This window comes from Aquila chrysaetos, chromosome 24 (genome assembly GCF_900496995.4).
Source record: "Aquila chrysaetos chrysaetos chromosome 24, bAquChr1.4, whole genome shotgun sequence".
NCBI lineage: Eukaryota > Metazoa > Chordata > Aves > Accipitriformes > Accipitridae > Aquila > Aquila chrysaetos.
Window position 1 is genome coordinate 8,860,365 of NC_044027.1, and position 20,167 is coordinate 8,880,531.

The window sequence follows — 20,167 nt, forward strand, 5'->3', positions numbered from 1 at the left end:
GAGCCCAAAGGGAAATATGTTTTTAAAAGATCAGGCCAATCATTTTTTATTTATGGGGTTGTGAAATATTTACTATGTATTCCATTTGGGGGGGGGGGGGGGGGAAATTGCGCTTTTCTTTTTTTCTCCTTACAACTAAATAATGTCACACAGACTAGACACACACTTCTCATGGATGCTGTCCTGTAGATGGGTTTGAATGCATTTGGCTAAGAAACTGGAAAGAAAAACATTCTGTTTGTAGCCTACAACATCCTCAGACCCAGAAGAAAGTTAGTGTCCCCCCTACCACCGAATGTCCTATCTTAGCCCAGCATCCAAGTACAATCTAGCACACAATAAGCAAGTATGATACTACTATGAATGGGGAAGGAGAAAATAAAGCTCACACATGACAGCAGAGTTATATTTAATTTTCAAAAGACACGCTTCTTGACCAATCACCAATCTGATGAGAATTGCAGACAGCTACCAGGATTTGGGATATATTCACAAACTAAAACATATCTTGCACTGAGGCATAAATGCTTCACTGCATCTAGGTACTTGATAAGGTGGACTGAAGATCTGGCAAAGAAAAATAACTCGGACATCATAAGGCACCCACTAAAAAACTGTGCCACAATGTGGGAGCTTCAGCAGGAGAGAGCTGAACAGGTTGGCAATGTCCCTGGCAGCCAGCTTTGCTGTACCAGAGCGATATGCTTCCATTGAGGCTATGGCAAAGCCCAAACTTGGAGTCAAGCTCTGAACGAGGGATGGTGATGGCACTCAGCTATTAACACAAAGACCGAGAGATACTGGGTTGTCCTGCCTGCTTCATCATGTACATTGCTGGGACTGGAGTACCTCCTCTGAAGACCATTTTGGTACCTCTTGTATTACAATGATATCTATCCTTAAAACCAGTTATTTTTAACTCTGTGACGCTGTAGCAGACACTGTGCATCCCTGCCTTCCTTGGTATTTGCTCTTATGTGATGCAGTGCAAGGAAAACATGCTGACTGGCTTTTCCTTCCCTAGATTGCACTGGTAGAACTGGTAGCCTTGGAGGTGAAATGCTTCTCAGCATTTTATAATTGTAGTTTGCGGTTTGATTTTGGTCCGTACTACAGCAGTCTGTCACTCGAGAGGAGAGTGTAGTCCATCCATTTCTCAGTCTCTTCTCGAGGGCCAGTACTGAGCTGGAGAGGATGCTAAAGACTGGACTGTATCAAAAGAGCTCAAGAACTCTTTGTATCACCAGCTGCACCTTGTCTTCCCTGGAAGACATATCTGTGTTTTTCTCTCTGTAGGATACCAGTATCTGTGTAAACCTTCGATTACACAAACTTTGTACTCCCAACGCAGTAACACAACTCACTTCAATAGGGAAAGTAACACATAATACATTAAAAAGTTGCTATGAACTGGGAAGGGTGACCGAGTCCGGCCATACAGGGAAAGTCAAGACTTCAGTTTAATTGCAGCAAAGAGCAGTTAAGATTGCCTACTGCCAGAAGGTCCCACCCGGGGCTAGCAGGGAAAGCACTGGGAAAGGCCTCATGTCTGAGAGGTTAAGGAACTGTCTGCATAGCAAATTTCTGAAGAACACGTTAGAAAAACAACCTTGAGGATGTTCTACCTATGAAGCAATGAAACATTCTGGAGCCCAAATCTACTTTTAAAATTCTTGCAAGCTCACAGCTATCAATGCCAGCCCAAATTTTTGTCAGTGACAATCACCAATTTCATCTAGTCATTTTTACCCAGTCTTTGTACAAGGCGAAGGAGTTCTCTTGAGATGACTAGAAGGAAAAGTGCATTCAAATGCTAGCTCAGCGTCATGAACTCTAGTTTCAGGAGCAATCAGCAGCTACTCCTAATGAACAGACACACAGTGCCCTCACATACAGTCTGATGAATGCCAGTTAACTCGGCGCCTTGCAGCAGGCTATGAGCCTGTCTCTTGCACAGGCTTTCCAACACTTCTCACAGCAGGGTCCCTAACTCAGGCAGCTCCTCCAGTAAGATCCATGACTGACCCCAGCACATGCCACGTTTACCTGACCACAGGAGAACAGCTTTTCCTCCCTCAGGAAAGCACAGTTGAAACCCACCTCCTTTGTGGTAGACAAGAGGGAAGCCACAGGCTGCTGCCGTGCAGGGCATGGGAGTTACTGCTCTGCAGCTCAGCTCTGTGGCTGCTCCTGCTGCGGCTGTGCTCTGCCAGCTGCCACCGACTCCTGCTCTACAGGGTGCTCCTGCTCAGGCGGGGCTCCAGCCTGGGTGAAGGTATGACACTATTTCAGGTCAGCCAGTGCCTCCCACCGGCCCTGCTGGCCACAGCTTGGACACAGGTCCTCTTCCATCTGTATGGCTGCTGTCCTCAGCCTTGCTTCAGGCATGTAGGCGCTTGCTGCTCGTCCTTGGTTCTGCCAGTTTCCACATACCTTTCTCCCCAATGTCCAGTCGCAGGACCATTAAGGGCTCTGGTAAATCCATTTTTTTTCCAGTAAATGCAGTAACTTCTCCGTCCCCTTCAAACGGCAACATGGAGAGACTCCTGCCTCCTTCCAGAAGAGGTTCAGGCAGGACACCCTCTCCTTAGTGCCAGAACTTTGACCCACTCCAGAAAAACTTCACACCATGATGGTCTGGAAAGAGCCACTCATTGGGGTGTGCGGAGGTGACATAACATCATCCCACAAGATCCAAAGACCACTTTTTACCCCTCCTGCAACCTGATAACACAACAGGGCGGTCTGAAATACCTGGTAAATGTCCTCACCTGTGAGATGGTAATACTAATTCTAAAACATTATTTGCAAACAGGAGAAAGGGGTTCCAACACCACAGAAAGGCCAACAGACACAAAGAAAAAACAGGTTGTATTACGTGGGATCAGTCTTGGGATTTTGTGGGATCTGGCCCAGGAGTTTTCAACCTATGGGGCTGCAAGCATAAATGTACGACGGAAGTTGCTCCCGTTTATGCTAGAATTTAAGGCACAAGTCAAGGAGGCTGTCAGGCACTGCCAGGTGAAGGCTTACAGACAGGATTTATATGCTGTGCTCTCAGGCATCTCCCGAATGGTGGAGTACATTGAAGAGCTGTGTAGGAGTAACCTGCTGGCAGCATGAGCACAGGGATCTGCTCTTGAGAAACACCACAAAATCCAGCTTTGCCTCTTAAACAGAATTGCATACACAGAAAAGTAGGAGATGGAGACAGAAAGAACAGGATCTACCAGAAAACAACCATTAGTGGTCTTCCAACCTCCAGCAAATGTCACTGAATTGCCATAGTAACAAACTGCAACACCGCTAGGAATGAAAGCAAGTGGAGTGTTTGAACTGGGTTGTTTTAGTGGAACCGCTTTTTCTTGTTTTCCTGCACACCACAGAATAACTGGCTGGTGGCATGCTGACAGTCTAAAAGAGCGAACTTCACACTCATGGCTAGTACTGCCAGTGAGCACAACCTGCTTTTAAACTACATCTTGCTTGTCATGGTCCTCAAAAAAGTTGTTACCAGGGCAAGAGAACAGAGCAAACCACACTATCAGCAAGCTCCCCTGAACCCAGCCAACCTGACTGACACATTGGAGATGAATTCAAGGCTCCTGAAATCACCTCTTCCTGATTGTTCCCACTTTTAACAGCATTTTATTTAAAGATTCCAGGTATGATAAGACTCTTCCCCACAATATTAATCAGCATTGCTCCATCAGGCTCAGGACTTCTCCCTTGCGAAGAGGAACAGTTACTAAGTCTCAAATAGCTAACCAGACATACCTTCAGTTAATACAACAGCTATACTTTAAGAAACCTTCAGCTTTTAACAATCCTTCCCCTTCCATTTCTCTGTGCATTTGTTTTCTGCTTTCTTTCACAGGGCACAGAAACACAATCCAACAGTGTAAGGCTGTACCCAGCAGACAGGGACTTGGCTGCAAGCCCAGAGACTTGCGCTCTCTTCCTTTGCCACTCGCCCGCTGGTTGCCTCTGGCAAGTCAACTTTCTCTCTGTCCTGCTGCTTCCCTGCCTGCCTGCAGAATACCAAACTCCTCTGTAAAGTGATCCGAGGCTTATCCAGGCAAAAGGCTTAGAAGTACTATGGACTAGTAGCACTATTTGCTGTATTTGTTAACATTTGATATTTTGAAAACAGGTATTAAAAAGCTGGTGGTAAACTGAAATTATGCAAGTGCCATATTAACAGTTGTCAGAGCAACCTTAATTCTGTCCTAGGCTGGTCCAAAGAGGCAGAGACACTATTATAAAAAGCAGTAGTGAGCAAATAGACAAAAACTTAAGTGCTTACACACTCCCAGATGAATTAAGGTTTCATGGGCAACCATAAAACTCACACTCTAACTTTGAGCTCTGCAAGCCAATTATGGTTATTTTGGAGATGTTCCTGTATGTAAATTCTTCTTTCCTACAGAAAAGAATAACACCAAAATGCAATAGCCTGAATATTACAGTCCATAATCTGTAGCAGAGTTACAGATCTGGAAACAGCAAAGGCTACCATGCTCTGGAGAAGACGGCTGTGCTGGTGAAAGCTCATACTCCCCTCTACCTCCTGGGGATGAGCCCCAAACCAAGCTGTCAACATGGAGACCATCCTGGGCTTTCTTCCTAATCCAACCACAGCTCCCAGGTACAGGCACTGTCATGGGTAGGACTGCTGATCCAACCCTGGTGCCAGCCTAACTCTTAAAACTATTGTCTCCAAACTGTGACGTGCACTGAACACTACCTGCTTCATGACCCAGCACAGTGCAAATACCTGTTCATATCAGAGGTGATGCTTCCCACAGCCGTGCCTCTGGCACACTGTCCCTGCTGGTGCAGGGCTTGTGGACCCCTGCATGCCAGTGGTTTTATTTAGCTATCTGTCAGGTTGCCAAGAATTTCCCATGGTATGTGAGCAGCAGGAGGGAGACTGTTTTTACAAAGTTTGTAACTCCCCTAAACATGACTGGAATTTCCATGGAGAATGATGGCACAGATCTAGCCCAAACACCTTCCAGAGGAATTTGAAGTCTGGAGCAAACCACAGAGGCATACGAACACCTCAGAAAAGACTGCCAGACTTTTCTACAGGAAGAGTCAGTGACCTAGATGTCAAACTGGCCACACCTGCCTAGGAAAAAATATCAAATAGAAAGTTTTTTTCAAAACCTCTCTCCTCCCTGCCTCTTCCCTGCCAGTCAAAGTTGGTAGCAGTTAAACAAGCCTTTTTATTAACACATTAGCACTGTGGGTTGCATTGTTTTCTTCTCTCTACACGTGGGAATTCTGGTCTTGGACCCTGAGCCAAGGCTAGAAAAGTAGCTCCCAAAGCCATGCAACTATGTCCCCATGAGCACATCCTCTGCTCAATACCACAGATCCATGTCCCTTCAAGAATGGGTCCAAAAAAAGGGAGTCCCAGAGACACAATCTATACACTAAAAACCCCAAAGGCTGAAAATAACCAACCAAGTGCAACAGTTTTTCCTCAAGTGAGTCTTCAAAGTGCCTTCCCAGCTGGAAAGTCTAACCACCACCATCTCCTCTTTAAGCAGGCAGCAAATAAACTGGCCTCAGCTGCGTCCCAGCTTGCCCCATGGCACCCTTCTTCCCATGAAAAAAAGGCAAGGCCAGGTCAGTCCATCCCGCAGCAGCCTGGTCTTACCACAGTCCTTCACACCTGAAGGCAGGGGCACTTTACAACACAGCCTCACCCACCATGTCAGTAACTCATCCTCCCAACAGCCCAAGCACGACTCGCTCTCAGACCCAGTATGACAAGAGGCAGACTTTGCCTCCCAAGAACAAACACGACTCATTGCTCTCAGGGTGAGTCTAGGGAGCACAACAGAGCTAACTGCCACCAAAGTGCAATTACTCCTGGCACCAAGCCAAGGTGCCCTTGCTGTGCTCTCCAGAGGCAGCAGCCGACATGTCTCCTCACTTGATGCACAAGGTTGCCTTCACCAAAACTTTTTAGGTGACTGCTGTGGCTTTGAGTAACAGCTGTCTCCAAAAAGTCACCACAGAGAAAAACTGAACAGCTTTTAAAAACCTGCAGTTCTAGTTATTTGAACTAACGCCAAGGACCCACTGCTGGTCAAGGAAGCTCCTCATCCACACCAGTTTAGGATGGATGCAATCTATGGCCTGGAGAGAAGCACATGAGAGAAACTAAGATCTTGCTGTATCCCTTAAAATACTGAGAAATTTTGGAAGAATGTAGCAAACCATGCCTGCAGAGACCATGAATCTAGAGGTTCCCAATGAGATAGAAATAGCAGAGGAAGATTTGAACAATACAGACATCTGTAATAGAAAGGGTGCAAACAGCCAAATGAGGTCGCAGAGGAATAGCAGTGGAGCAGCAGGCAAAACAAAAATAGCAGGAAAGGAAAGATAAATAAAAAATTCCAAAAATATATGAGAAGCAAACAGACTGACAAGGAAACAAGAGAGCTATTGAGTGGAAGAAGTAGAATAGCCATGCAGAGGCAACCAGGGTAGGCCAGGGATTTAATCCAGCCCCATAGGGGAAGGCACAGGGAGGAAACAAGACAGCTGAACTATTTCACCGCAGCAGCAAGGAGGGGAAGAGGAAGATGACTTCGTCAGGAAATTACAACCATGTGCCCTTAGGAACAGCAGCACCAGCCAAGCAGTTTCATGTTCGCTCTATAAGTCAGGTGACACGCCCGGTCTGTTCTTCCACTGGACAGCTGCGCTGGATCTTCCTTCCCCATCCCCTAGCCCACCACTCACTGTCTCCCTGCTCTGGTGGCTTGGTCTTGCCTCCAGGTCTTTCAGCTAGATGAGACTATTTGGGGATAGCCATGAGTGTAGCAGGTATAAAGGGGGTTCAGTAATTCCTGCACTGGGGAGAAGGCCAGATTTGTACAGCCCTGCATGAAGATAGAAGCAGCCCCTGCCTCTCTTACGGCTTCCTGCTCCATCTCCACTGCTACCATGGCAGCTCCTCTGAAGCCTGGTGCAGTGAGAAGCTGCTTGTCACTGTTCTCTCCCAGAGACTTCCGCTGCCTGTGACTTTCCATTTGCTCTTGCTCCCCAAGATCCAGCCACCACAGCACAGGCAGTTATGTCCGCAGAAATCCTTCTATGGCTCGAACGACATGGGGTTTGCCCACATAGCAGAGGCATGAACCCTCATGCTTTTTTCCCCCTCTTACTCTCCATACCTTACTCTGCCTGTGTCTTTCTCATCCAAAAGAATTCCCACAACAGGTAAGAAGGGGAAAAGCTGACTTACAGAAAAAAACATCTCTTTGCACACGGTGGTTCCCAAGCTCTGGCAAAAAGGACACTATGTCCAATACCCGAATAACAAGCCCAGGATGCACACAGCCTAGCCCAGAACACAGTAGGGCCCAGTGTCAAAATTCAGAGCAAGGGGGCCAGGAGATGAGCCTAGAAAGACTCAGGATAAGTAAGACACCGACGGGCAGCAGAACACCTACTGAAAGAGACAACAAAGGAGGTGACAGGAGTCTGGGAAGGAGTCTCCATCCCCTGCACAGAGCTGGACACCACATGTCACTAGGACAACGGAAAGAGAAAGGGCCCAGCTCCCATCTCCCCTCCAGTGAGCAGCAGGAGTGGGTATACACTGTGCAATGGCTGGTTGCTACTGAGATGTCTCAGCTCAGGGCTGAGGAACTTCATCCCCTACCTGCAGTGAAGTCAGGCCTGCTTCCTTCTGCTGACAGAAAGCCAAGACTCCCCCATGATAACCCCAACTCTTCACCTATCACAGAACAGGCCTGAAGAAACAGCAGTTCAAAAAAGGTGGCATGGTTGTACAATTTTAAATTATTATTTTTCTTTACTATTTATCTAACATTTTAATACCCACCGAGGGTAAGTTTGGCGCTTCCAAGCTGCCTTCTGTAACCACCAAGGTTGGCAACTTACCTTTCCAATGCAAACCGTGGCTGTCACCTAATACGATCATAGCAAAATCCAGGTCAGCAGAGACCTCAGGAGGTTTCTGGTCTGACCTCCTGCTCAAAGCAGGGCCTGCTCTAAGCTCAGACAGGGTTACTTGGGGCTTTATCCAGGCTGGTGTTGTAAACCTCCAAAGGATGCAGAAGACAACCTCTCTTGACAACCTGCACCACAGCGTAGGGAAAACCTTTTCCTTCAACACAGCCTCAGCCTCTCTTCTTTCCACTTCATGCTCATTATCTCTCATTCTCCCGCCACTGTGAACCGCCTGGCTCCATCGTCCCGACCACCCCCTCACAGGGCAGTCAGTCTGTCACCAGGTCCCCCCCCCCATGCCACCTCTTCCCCTGGTGCACAGGCCCCGCTGCCTCAGCCCCTCCTCACCTCGGCAGCCCAGGGGCCTGTGCTGAACCTGCTCCGGTGTACCAGCGTCCTTCCTCGGGGCAGGGACACACGCGCACCCCAAATGGTAGGTTTAAAAATCCTACAAGACTTGATCACACCAGAGCGGTTGGCAGCGCCCAGCATCTCCCCCGTGGGGGCTGAGGCTCACGGCCGCCCTCCGTCTCCTCACAGCGCCCAGCTCCCCCAGGCACCGCGCGCCCCTCTCGGCGGGAGGACGACGGCAACCGCCTGCCGCGGGCTCCGCCGCGGCCCCTCGCCCCGGGGAGGCCGTGCCGTGCGGCGGCCGTCCCGCCGCCTCCCGCCCACCGCCGCCGCCATCTCGGCGGGGCGGGCCGCCCTCTGCCGGCCGCGCCGCCGCGCCGCAGCCCCGGCCTGCGGGGAAGGGCCCCGCCACCCCCGCTCCCCGCACCGGGCGCCTCGGCCGCGCCAACCCCCATGGGGGGCGACGGATACCGGGGAACCGCGGTCAGCAAGGCTGGCCGCACCCCCGAGGCGAGAGCGCCCGCAAAAGGGCCCTGCGCACCGCGACACGCCCGCGGTGCTCGCACACGCCCCGGTCCCCCCTTACGCACCCACAGCGCCACGAGTACTTACTGCCTTGTGAGGCTCCTTCACCTGAGGCAGCTTCAGTGTCTGCAAAGAGAAAGAGCTGCACTTAGATCTGACGGCCGACCCTGCCCCACGTCCGACGGCGCGGGGCTGCGCCTCGGCCGTCCCCGGCGCCTCGCTTGCTCGCTCTCCTCCGGCCGCGGCTCTCCGCCATCGCGGCCCGCGACGCCCAGCCGACAGCACCTCCCTCAGCACCTCCCTGCACCGGCTGCCTCTGCCGAAAGGCGCGGGCTCCCTCGGCGGGACGGCTGCTGCCGACGCAGCGGGCCGCGCCGGACCACCTCACGGGCTGTTTGTTAAGACGCAGCTGCCCGCACTCCTTGGGAAGAGCCTCCGCAACTGGGGCTCCCGTTTCCCAAGCTGTCACAGAGGCCTGGGTTCGAAATGGGGCCGCTAGAAGGGACGCCCCTACCCCGGCCCTGCGCGCAGGCAGCCTGCCCTGAGGAGCTTTGGGGGAGCCCCGAGAGGGCTTTGGAGAGGCGCGGGGTGCGAAGGGCTGCCTGCCAGCGCGGCTGCAGTTGCCTCCCCGCTCTCCCGCTGCCGCTACCCCTCCTCTGCCTCGGGGCAGCCTGTGTTGGGTCTCCGGGCACTGGGGCCCCGGCTGAGGTGTGCACGGACTGGACCGACGCATCCTAACAGTCCCGCCGTCATTAATGGAGCTCATGACGATGAGTTTCATAACTTCTACTGAAGGTTTGTTGAAATCACTCGTGTGCTTAATTCCCAGGCAAGTGCTGTCAACGCAGGAAAGCAAGCGGTGAACAGCACACCCAGCTCAGCCTCCCATGGGAGATGGCACAGCCTGCTCCGCTGCGTGCCTCCCCTTCACAGACAGCAATGGCAAAAGCCTCTACAAGAGATGGGCCAGGAGAATCCCCCGGGGGGCTATTCTATCCTGGTCTTACTGAAGGCACATGTGAGAAAAGATGGGAGAAAAAGCTCCCTCCGCTGTAACGCGTGGGACCACAAGAAGCACGCAGCAAAGATCACGTTCAAGCCCTAAATGAATGCAATGGGCAAAGCTGCAAGCTGGAAAACAAAACCCAATGTTACAAGTCAAGGATCATAAATGATTAGGATTTCCAAGCCATTTTGAAGTGTTTCATATTCACCCTAAATTGCATATACTGTATGTCACATTATCTAATAACATAACTACGTTTCAAGATATTCCGTATGTCTCTTGGAATCATGCTTGCATTGCTCTGAAAACCACAGCTGCAGAGTGTCACAGCATTTTTGAATTTAAAATTTGCAACCTTAAGTAATGAACACTGTTTGCATTTAATTTCCTTATTTCTTAAAAATAATAAAAACAAATGATTGTGGGTTTGTGAATTTGTACATTTCTACTTGATTAACCTGCCTGATTAGATCACTTTTCTAGGCAACGATATTAATTTGGCACAACTTCATAAACTGAGAGGCCAGATCAGAAACCCTCAGTATCATACGCAAAACCTCGACAGTCAAAGCCCTGTGTTTTTCCACAGCTGCTACTTGTTTGAATTACCACCTATCACTCAAGGAAAGAGCTAGCTATGGCACAATGGAGTTCTGCAAAATGCTGTCCTGGCGTTTACAGACCACGGTTTAAATAAACCACAAAAGATACGTACTATGCATGCACCAGGCCATTTCTGTCATTTAAATAGCTTTAAAAAGTACTTTAGTCAAACTTAACAAGAATCAAGCAACGCACAAAGGTTTAAGGAGCAGCAATTTCTGAACTGTGTTAAGAAATGTTGTTACTCTTAGTCATAAGACAGACTGAAGTCTCCATGAATTAAAAAAAAACAACCTAAAAATCCCCTAACAGCCCACTCTAAATCACCTTTGGGCTGAGACCAAGTAATTACATCTTTAAAACAAAAGACCAATTTCTGAGAAAGTTGCAAAAGTAAGTAAGAGTAGGGAGGTCGGCAGGAAAGCTGGAAAATAGGCACGTTAACTCCTGTGTCTCAAGTAACTTTCTGCATCTCCTATGAAAATCTGCTGCAGCCTGGGAAATGTACACAGTAAAAAATGGATGTTTGGGATGCAGCACTGAGGGCAAAGGACCCCCCCAAAACCCTATGATTGTTCAGTAGGAGATAATCATACATATGAAACCCAACTTTCTTCAGCTCAGAAACACCATCTCTCCTCAGGAATGGTTATTTCGCTATTAATTTTCAACTTCTCACCTCAAAATCGTTTCAGTCACAGAACTGCTTCAACTTAGACTCCAAAAATGTGCACTTTGGAAAAACGTTTTCTTCTATATTCACAATTTGAACAAGTCATCTTCCTTTTCGTATTTTTGGAATCAAGCAGAACCCATTCTTGGAAAATATTAATCTGAAACTTTAAAAGCTTTGAGAAGTTTTTTAACAATTGGTTAAACTAGAAACCTCACCTGGAGAAAATAATCCTACTCTAATGCATTCAGCATCTATTTGATGATGGTAGATCAGCCCCTTGGCTGGCACACCCATGCAGGAGGGTAATGGAGGGCTGATCAGTTCACAGGGAGGCAATGCAGCAACTAAATAATGTAAATAAATAATAAAGAAAAACAACTTGAGCAAAATGATCATTCAGCCCAGAAAAGCTTATCTGGAAACAGAGAACTTCCACCAATTATTAGGACAGAGGCGATATATCCTGCGAGGGTTAAACCTGAGCCTTGCTATTTTCTTTCATTTGCTTTTTGAAGAATTCTCCTTTGGGTAAAAATCTCCCTTGCTTGGCCTCAGCCCAGAGGTTTTTAAATTTACTATTTGAAAGTCTAATAAAGTAATTTCAGCCATTTTTTTTTAGTTATCTAAAAGTGAAATAATTTTCCTGACTCAAAACATGCAGATGTTTTGCTGCTCATGTTGCTTAAATATGACCCAACCGTACAAAACAAAACTTTCTAGCTGACTAACTCCTGAAGGCAATCCAAACCTTTTAATGACTTGAAAAACCCCACACAGCTAAACAAAAAGCACTGTAAGCAAAACATTTTTAAGGCCTGGGTTGCATGTAGGCGAAGCAGGTAACGTTTGTCAGCGCCGATCACTGGGACAGAGCCTTCCATCGCCACCAGGAATGTGCAGCCTTTCTGCTCCAGCTGAACTCCAGCAGCTCTGCAGGAGGAAGGAGCCGCGATCCTGCAGGGCTGCACAACAGCTCACAAAGGAGCCTTTCAGCTTGACAACATAACTTTTTTTGTTGGGTTTCTTTTTTATTTTATTTGTGCGTTTTGGGGAGGCGAAGGGGAAGGAACACAACCTTTTCATTTCTTTCTTGATAAAATGTAGTGAGTAAATTTCTTACCTACGTTTCTGATTCTCTGCAGAACCCTTTACGCGGGGTTTTCCGTGCCTGCATCTCGGCTTTCAGAGCAAAGCAGAAAGGGACCTTGCCCCTGCGAGGCAGCATGTCTTGATCAAGAGCTGCCTCAACCCTTTGCATTTGCAAACTGCCAGGGGATCAATCGCTCCCTGAAATTCTCCAGCCAATACTGAGCACCACAGGGAAGGCTCAAGAAACTAAGAAAATGCCCCATTTCCAATAAGAAACCACCCATTCCTGAAGGCAAACAAGAAGAAAAATCAGCCTAAAGAACACAGGTCACCTCCAAAACAGCTTCTCTACCATGAAGATCTAGAGAGGGGGCAGGTGCAGTTATAAAAAAAAAAAAAAAATCTAGTCAGTTTCTCCCAAAAATGATCATTACAAAGAAAAACATGATGTCACCAGTGCAAGAATATTAATGTGGAACTGAATAGCTCAAAGGATGAGAAGAAATTTAAGTTTTGCACAAGGCAAAACAAGCAGCTGACAACTAAGGACCAACTGCAAGAGCAGAGAGGGCGACAGACCTCCCACCCATGCTGGCCACGAGCCGTAAGCCCCAGGCTCCCCCGCTACAGCTCCAAACTGGACACTGAGATGTACAAAAACCACCTTAGAAATAACCCAGTTCAAAGCAAGGACAACTGGAGACCTCCAAACCTCCCATCCCAGGGACAGAAGTTGTGTCACTGAACAGTGACAGTGGGGCTGGGTAGACATATGTTTTTTTCAGTTGTTCTGCCCCAAAGGTCCAAACCAGATCCAACACAGTTACTATCTGCTCTCCCATGGGCTGAACCTTTTGCATCACCAGCTCTGTCCATCTGCAGGACCAACCCACAGCTTGGCCAATGACCGTTAGTGACACAGGAACCACACTAGAAAGCAAAAAGCAGAGAGCTATTCAAGGGCAAGGGGAGTATCCTTCAGCAAATCACAAAAAGCAGGTATTTCTGCTTGAATGCCCAAAAAGCCCTGGAACAAAGCACCTCAAGAGAAGAAAGAGGGGCCTGAGTTTGCTCTTGCTACTGTGATGCTGAGCTGGTGAGTTTGCCTAGGATCAGTCAAATGCTCAGGGAAAGGCAGATGTTACGTGACTGATGGGTGGCTCAGACCTCAGGGAAACCACAGCTGATGCTCAGAAAATGCATCTGGCAAAGAGGGAATGCCAGGTCCTGCCGCTGCCATACAGCTCCTTCCTTGCCCAGCCAAAAAGAAATGACTGAAAGATTCAGGATCTGAGTTTCTGGCAGCTGGTAATTGCACGTAATTGGCCAAGGGAGCTCAATTTTCAGTGCTTTGAGGACAAGCAGACCTAGGAGAGCTGGCCTGCCAGTGCCTTGGGTTTTTGTCTGAGACACAGACTGAAGATATGCAGGGAGAACATGCCAAGTGCAGAATCACATCCTCAGTGTACATGTAGCCACCAAGTTATCTCATGTTTGTTATGATGGTGCAGTACTAGCCACTTCTTCTATATGAAACCTTACATATGCGTGGAAATAAAAGGATCTTTCACAAAAATGTCTTTCAGTCCTGCAGTCTTATGCTATTTCCAGCACTGCTACTGGTACAGTTCTCTGTACAATTCTCACTGGATAGTATCACACAGGGCTTTCCCCCATATAAACCTTTCGTTTCCTAACTATACATTACATGCATATTCAATGGCACGTTATTTCTCTGCAGACAGGTGCACTTCCCAACTGCTTTAACTGCTAGCTCGGGTTCTGTTTCTGGGAGAATCACATTTACAGAGTGGCATAGAGTTTTCAGTTTGATTTCTTGCTGAACAGTGTACATGAATAAATATCTCATTTTGGTTTTTATTGTCTTAAGGCAATTCAAATGCACTTTAAATGTTACTACTACATGCATCAATTTACAGCAACATGAAACAACATTTTCTAAGTTTCACACATATAAATTGTGCTTCTCCACCACTGATGTGAAAATTACTAATAAATTTCCACATTCGAATTTTTGAAAATTTCCATCTTCTATAGCTATACATTAAAAAGGCTTTGGAAGCAAAAGGTAAAGTCATGTTTCCACTGAGTTCATGACAAAACTATGGATATAAATTGTATGTGTGTATGTTGATGCATCCAGAACATTTAATATATAGCTTGATTTCATCATCAAAATATAAATAAATGTATAAATACAAATCAATTGGATCACACACTAGGAGGTAACCTCATACTAATATAGCTCCTAAAATTCCAGCTGAATTAAGGATCCCATAGTGCTTGTGGAAGACAAGTAGAATAAAAGCAATCCTTGTCCCAAATCTAAATACTGCAATTATTATTGCAAAATTATTTCAATGCTGTGATGCAATAGTAAAGCATTCTGCATGTCAGCAAATAACTGCTGCTCACTATTTTAGGGATTTTTTTTCTTAAACTGCAGAGTGAAGCTACTTTGTAGTTACATTTAAAGGACTTTTAGGAATGTTGTTAGTATTTAGAAAGGAATAGTAGCATCTAAAAACAATTCTGCATGTATCTAAGGATACAGAAGAACCTCTGTGATGTTAAACAGCCCACAAGAAATATGCAAGCATGCAATTAAAGGATGTATTATGAGACTGTGAAAAGCTCTGAGAAGTTAAGGATGCATATTCACTTTTCAGCTGTGCATTTGCTGACTTCTGAGAGTTTACACGTGTAAAATTTAATATTGCATTAGCCTTCATTATTCCTGGATTTTCAAACTTTTCACTGGGAGTTTCCTTTATGCTCCTTTAGACATTCCAGTCAATTGTTCTATTGAAGATCACGTGCGCTGATACTGCCAGTTACAACTGAGGAGCTAAAGCAGATGCTCCTCCAAGTTTGACACACAGACTTCAGTGCTCAACTCAGGTGAAGAAAATAAAACCACTGAAAGGCTCATGAGCTAATTTCAAGTCCCTGTTGTTCTGTTATTTCAGGTATGTATTTCTCCAAATTATACGAACTATGCTAATTGTACAAAACACCAAGCAAAACTTTCACATTTCTGCAATTAAGCAACATTGAATTGGCCAGTCTTACAGAAAATTCAAATAAAGTCACTCCTGACTAAGCATGAGATGCTTCATACAAAAAATACATTTGGAAAGTGACCTCCACTGACAGCAGGTGTACGGGGGTGAGTTCAAGTATCGTTTTGATTTTAACATAAAAATACAGCAGTCTAGCAATGCCGGTATCTGACTTCATATCCTCCCATCCTGACTTAACAGGGATGGACTAAAATACCCAGCCGGGCAGGAGTACAGAGCACCTTGGGGAGATGCCTACCCCTGCGGTGGTAACTACTCTGCTGGCATGTGGTATCTGCCAGGAGAAACTTTTTGATTTGCAGCTCTTCCGACATACAGCAATGCCCCGAGAGCCCCATGCAGTAAAGACTGCACCGAACGCAAGGGCTGCTCCTGACCTCCGAAGAAATATTGCTGAAATAGAGAGCCACAAAGCTTAGACAGCCCCGAAGTTTATCCTATGAATGGGCCACCCAAAAGAAACATTACTGATGAACAGAGAAGCAGCAGAGCAATCTTCAAGACCTTCCTGAAAATAGTCCCTGAAGCTGAATGTTACCCCAGGATTCCCAAAGATTTGAGCAGGAGTGAGATACCTCTGTGTGCTCGCACATGGGTCTGGAAACAGTTGTAATACTTGTATTTCTTCCCACATATTCCACACTCGTAAGACCCTGAAAAACAAGACAGAAAAGTATACATCACCATATTAGATCAGGAAAAACAGCCTCACCACATACTTATCCATAAACTGGGGACAAAAGAATGCAGTTTGCAGCAAAGTAATTTTTGGAAGGTTCATGGAGATAAATGCAGGAAATCACTATCCCAGACTCAATTCTTTTTTCAGCCTTATTTAAGATTCCTTGGCATATTACCCTGAACTTACATTTTCAGTATATCTTTTTAACTTTGCTAACATGAAAGGGGCACTCTCAAAATAGCCTGAATTATAACTTTATAATAATGACTAATATTTCCTATGGACAGAAATAACCTTGAATTACTTTTCAGTAAGTTCCTAGTAGATGGGAAAAAAAGCTTTTCCACTGAAAAAAGAAGGCAATATGTTATCTTGAGGCAAGGAGTTTTCAAAATTTCTCAAGAAATGCACAATGTACAAATTTCTCAAGAAACCCACAGAGATTTGGTAAATATCCACCCAGAGGAAACCAAATAGATACAAATAGAACTTTTGACCTTTTTAAGGAAAAGCACATGACCACAGTAGTCTCTCTTCTCAATTTGTGTCTCTAATTCCAGAAAACACACATCTGCAAACAGTCATTTGAAATGAAACCAGAGAAACAGAGCTGGGAGAATCATTTGTAATGATGAAATTATGCAATGAATTTAGCCTCTTCTGTTTATTGGACAGGCAGACAGAAATTTCCTTAGATTTGTTATTTAAGTTGATTCAACCTTTTTTTCCCCCACTCCAATTTGGTGAACAGGCTATAAATTCACCTTTCATGCTCTCACTTGCAAAATGTATTGCATTTCTTAGCTGTCCATCAGCAGCCAAGTAACTGTGATCCTACCTGTGCTCTTCAATAGGGCGAGAACAGCACTTATTGGAAGAGAAAGTGGGAGAAAGAAGGGCTAAATATTATTTTGTGTGAACACAGCATTTCATTTCTATGGACGCTTCCTCACGCAAGCTTGAAACAATCTTTTCCTGACCATGCAAAACAGTAAAACTCAGAGACGAGCCACAAACAAGAACAAATACTCATACACACATCCAAATAAATATTCCCCAACATCATTTTACAATACTTACCCAGCGCTACTCAAAGCGAGCTCTTTCCAGGAACAAAACCAACTGTGTTTTTTGAACATGCTATACCCATGTTCTTTTTTTCCCCTTCCCATGCCCTATTGCTTACAGCTTGGGAAGAAAACAACCCTCCTTCCAGTTCGTAACAGCACTGAATTCCCTGTCTGTCATTGTTAGCATCACTTGGGACTGTCTTTTGAGCTCAGGAGGCTACTTTGTCATTGATGCTGAAAGAGGTAATTCGCTACAGTCCAACACACAAGACTACACATCTGAAAAAATACTCTAAAATACTGATATTATAGTCAGTTGACTATGTCTGATCTGCTCCATAGCCTTTTAATTATCATAGCTAGTTGTATTTTTATATATAGATATACATATATGGGACAGCATATAACATCCATGGTCACTCCACACAGGCTTTTCTAAGTGAAATCCTGGGTATCAGCATGTCAGCAGCATCTGCCAGCCCTCGTTTTCCACACTCAAGGACGACTTATATTCATCACCAACCTCCAAAATTCTTTCCTGAAAGCCATTCCAGCTGGAGCCCCAAAGCAGCACTGCCAGAAAACAAGTGAACTCACCATCACTTGTGCCCTACCAACCAGTAACCCTGTGCAAGAGTTAAGGCTCAGCTGTACCAACAGGAAAATGCGACTGACACCCACCCATACCCCAAAACAGTGCCGTGTACACACAGAGCACTGGGAAAACAGATAAAAAACAGTGAAGGACTGAAGGTTGAATTTTTTTCCCCATTTTTTCTTATATTTCCCCCTTCCTCTGGAGATGGTCTATGGCACAAATGCATTTAGTTGTGCAGAAGTTCTTCAAGAAGAGTATAACCTGTACAAGTAACTGTGTAGTGCCTTCACTCTCCAACACGAAACCAAACCGGTGCTGCAGCCCTCATGCCAGGGGCTGTGCCTGGAAAGCACAGGCAGGAGCCAAAGGCAGGAGAGAGACCGGTGCCTCCCACGGCCAGTGCTTTTGTGTGGATGTCCTGAAGCATCCAGGTCTCAAGTGCAATCTGGGAAGGCTGGAGTCATCTTCTTCGAGGGGGGTACCTCTACCCACTTCCTACACGCGGACAGTAGAGCACTGCCCCAGGAGGACAGTGAGTTTGTGGAGGGTGTAAGGGAGGTGTGTTACAGATCTTAAGTCCTGCAGGCACTGAGAGACAATTCAACAGCCACAACTGTGTACTGAGAACACCACGATTTGAGTGGCAAAGGCACAGATCCTCATATTAGAAAAAAGAGGGATGACTTACCACAATAAATGTATTACTAGAGTGGAGAAAAGGTGAAGTGGAAAAAGAAAAGACATCGCTATGTGTTAAGGCCTTACAAAGAACATGCCCATGTTGCCTTGGACACTGCCACCATGGTCATGGTTTATCTCAGACTTTGTCCACATCAGGATGTGTCATGCAGGCTAAAGCTGTTTGTAGTAGGAGGGGAGATGGGGAAGGTTATTGGTTAGTTGGTGCATTCAGTTTTGCCAGGCTTTTACTGAGCCTTGCAGCTGGAATTTGGGCAACACACCCAGAGCTTTCCCTTGCTCCCTGATCCCTGGTTAGAGTTTCACACCCTTCCATCACATACCGGACGTGTATCTCAATGCATGGTCAAAAATCCAGGTCCCTGAATATCGATTTCGTGTATATCCAACGGGAGAGCCACGTTCCACTGCTTTTCCATCTAAATTGTGCGAAAAGAAATCAGAAAAAAGCCCTTAAAGTGGATGCATTCCAAAGAATAATGATGGCTGAAGCCTATTAAAAATTTCCAAGACTCGTCTGTCCCTGTGGCTTGTTAACACGATGTCAGGGGTCACACAGAGTTTCTTAAGGCTTCTGCAGCACTATTTTATTTGGTCTAACTAGAAAGAATCCAAAGTGCTCTTGAATTGCATATGCTGAACAGCTGAGCAACTGAGACATCAGCATCACGGCATGAATCAAGCATGTGCATGTAAGATTGATAGCCTCAAAGCAGAAGGATTCACTCTTCACTTTGTCTCGGAAACATTTCTGATTTAATGCGCTACTTGAAAAATCTTCTCCAAAACGTTTCTCGTAAAGCACGGACCAGACTGAGAGCTTACATAGTCTTGTGTAAAACTTCTCCCGATCAACTTGCAGATAAACTCAGTCCTCCAAAACACAAATACTGACCTGATGGTATTCCCAACATTAAAAAATTATCCACATCCGCCGAACAGTCTCTCCCCCTTTCTCCTGATTTACAACCCAAGTGCCATTTTCTTTTCCTCTCCTTTCTAGATAGCTTCATGGTGGACTTCTCTGCCTTTCCACCCTGATACCCCTGCCCTGAGAAATGTTCATGTGTTGGAGCTCTTCAAATGACCCTGGCCCAAGGCCAGCACATGAAGCTAGCAAGAAAAAAGAAGAAAAGAACAGGAAATACCACATCTCTGAGCTGTGCAGGGCAAGAAATGCACCACCTATGAGGCAGGGAGACCTGGCGGTACCATGGCAGGGTACAGGTCCGTGGATGGGGAGGAGCGCAGGATCCACAGCAGCAGGATCAGTCTGCTGCTGAGTGGACAGAGGGATACAGCCAACCTCTCTGTTGGCTTTCTTTGCTTGGGATGCCTGAAGAGAGACCCCACTGGGCTTACAAGACTTCTGTGGAAAAGCAGATGAAAGGGAAATGGTCCAAACCCACAAATATCAGCACCGTCTCTTCAGCTGGGGGACTGCAGCCACTGCCACCACTCATCCCGCTTCGCTGCATCCACTTTCATCCATTGCGGGATTTGGGCTGCTCCAAAGGGATGGCAACAGAGTCTGGAGTAGTGCAAAGTGCAGGAAGAGACATGTGAACGTGTAACCAAACAGGAGGAAGCATACACAAGGCCTAATTTGATGAAAACACTACAAGCGAATAGCAGCAACTGAGCTGGGAATCCCTGTTACAAATTATTCCAAGTAACAACAATATAAATATAGCACGGTGCTGCAGGAGATGTGTGACTCAGAAAAGAGACATAAATCTTCTAATGCAGACTTCAGCCAACTC

General features: G+C 46.2%; 1 protein-coding gene across 41 annotated transcripts in view; it reads right to left on the bottom strand.

Moving 5' to 3' along the window:
• The window catches only part of ZNF618 (zinc finger protein 618), a 164,549-nt gene that overhangs the window by 55,909 nt on the left and 88,473 nt on the right, over positions 1-20,167 (bottom strand). For 33 of the 41 annotated variants that reach the window (XM_041120029.1, XM_029999759.2, XM_041120024.1 and 30 more), the window contains 3 exons: positions 18,728-18,823; positions 15,931-16,008; positions 8,965-9,003 (listed from right to left, as the gene is read on the bottom strand). In XM_041120029.1, coding sequence (XP_040975963.1) covers positions 8,965-9,003; positions 15,931-16,008; positions 18,728-18,823 — 213 coding nt within the window. Of the gene's footprint in view, positions 1-8,964; positions 9,004-15,930; positions 16,009-18,727; positions 18,824-19,809; positions 19,929-20,167 lie in introns of those variants that run through there. The other 8 variants (XM_029999769.2, XM_041120050.1, XM_041120039.1 and 5 more) reach the window with 4 other exon arrangements.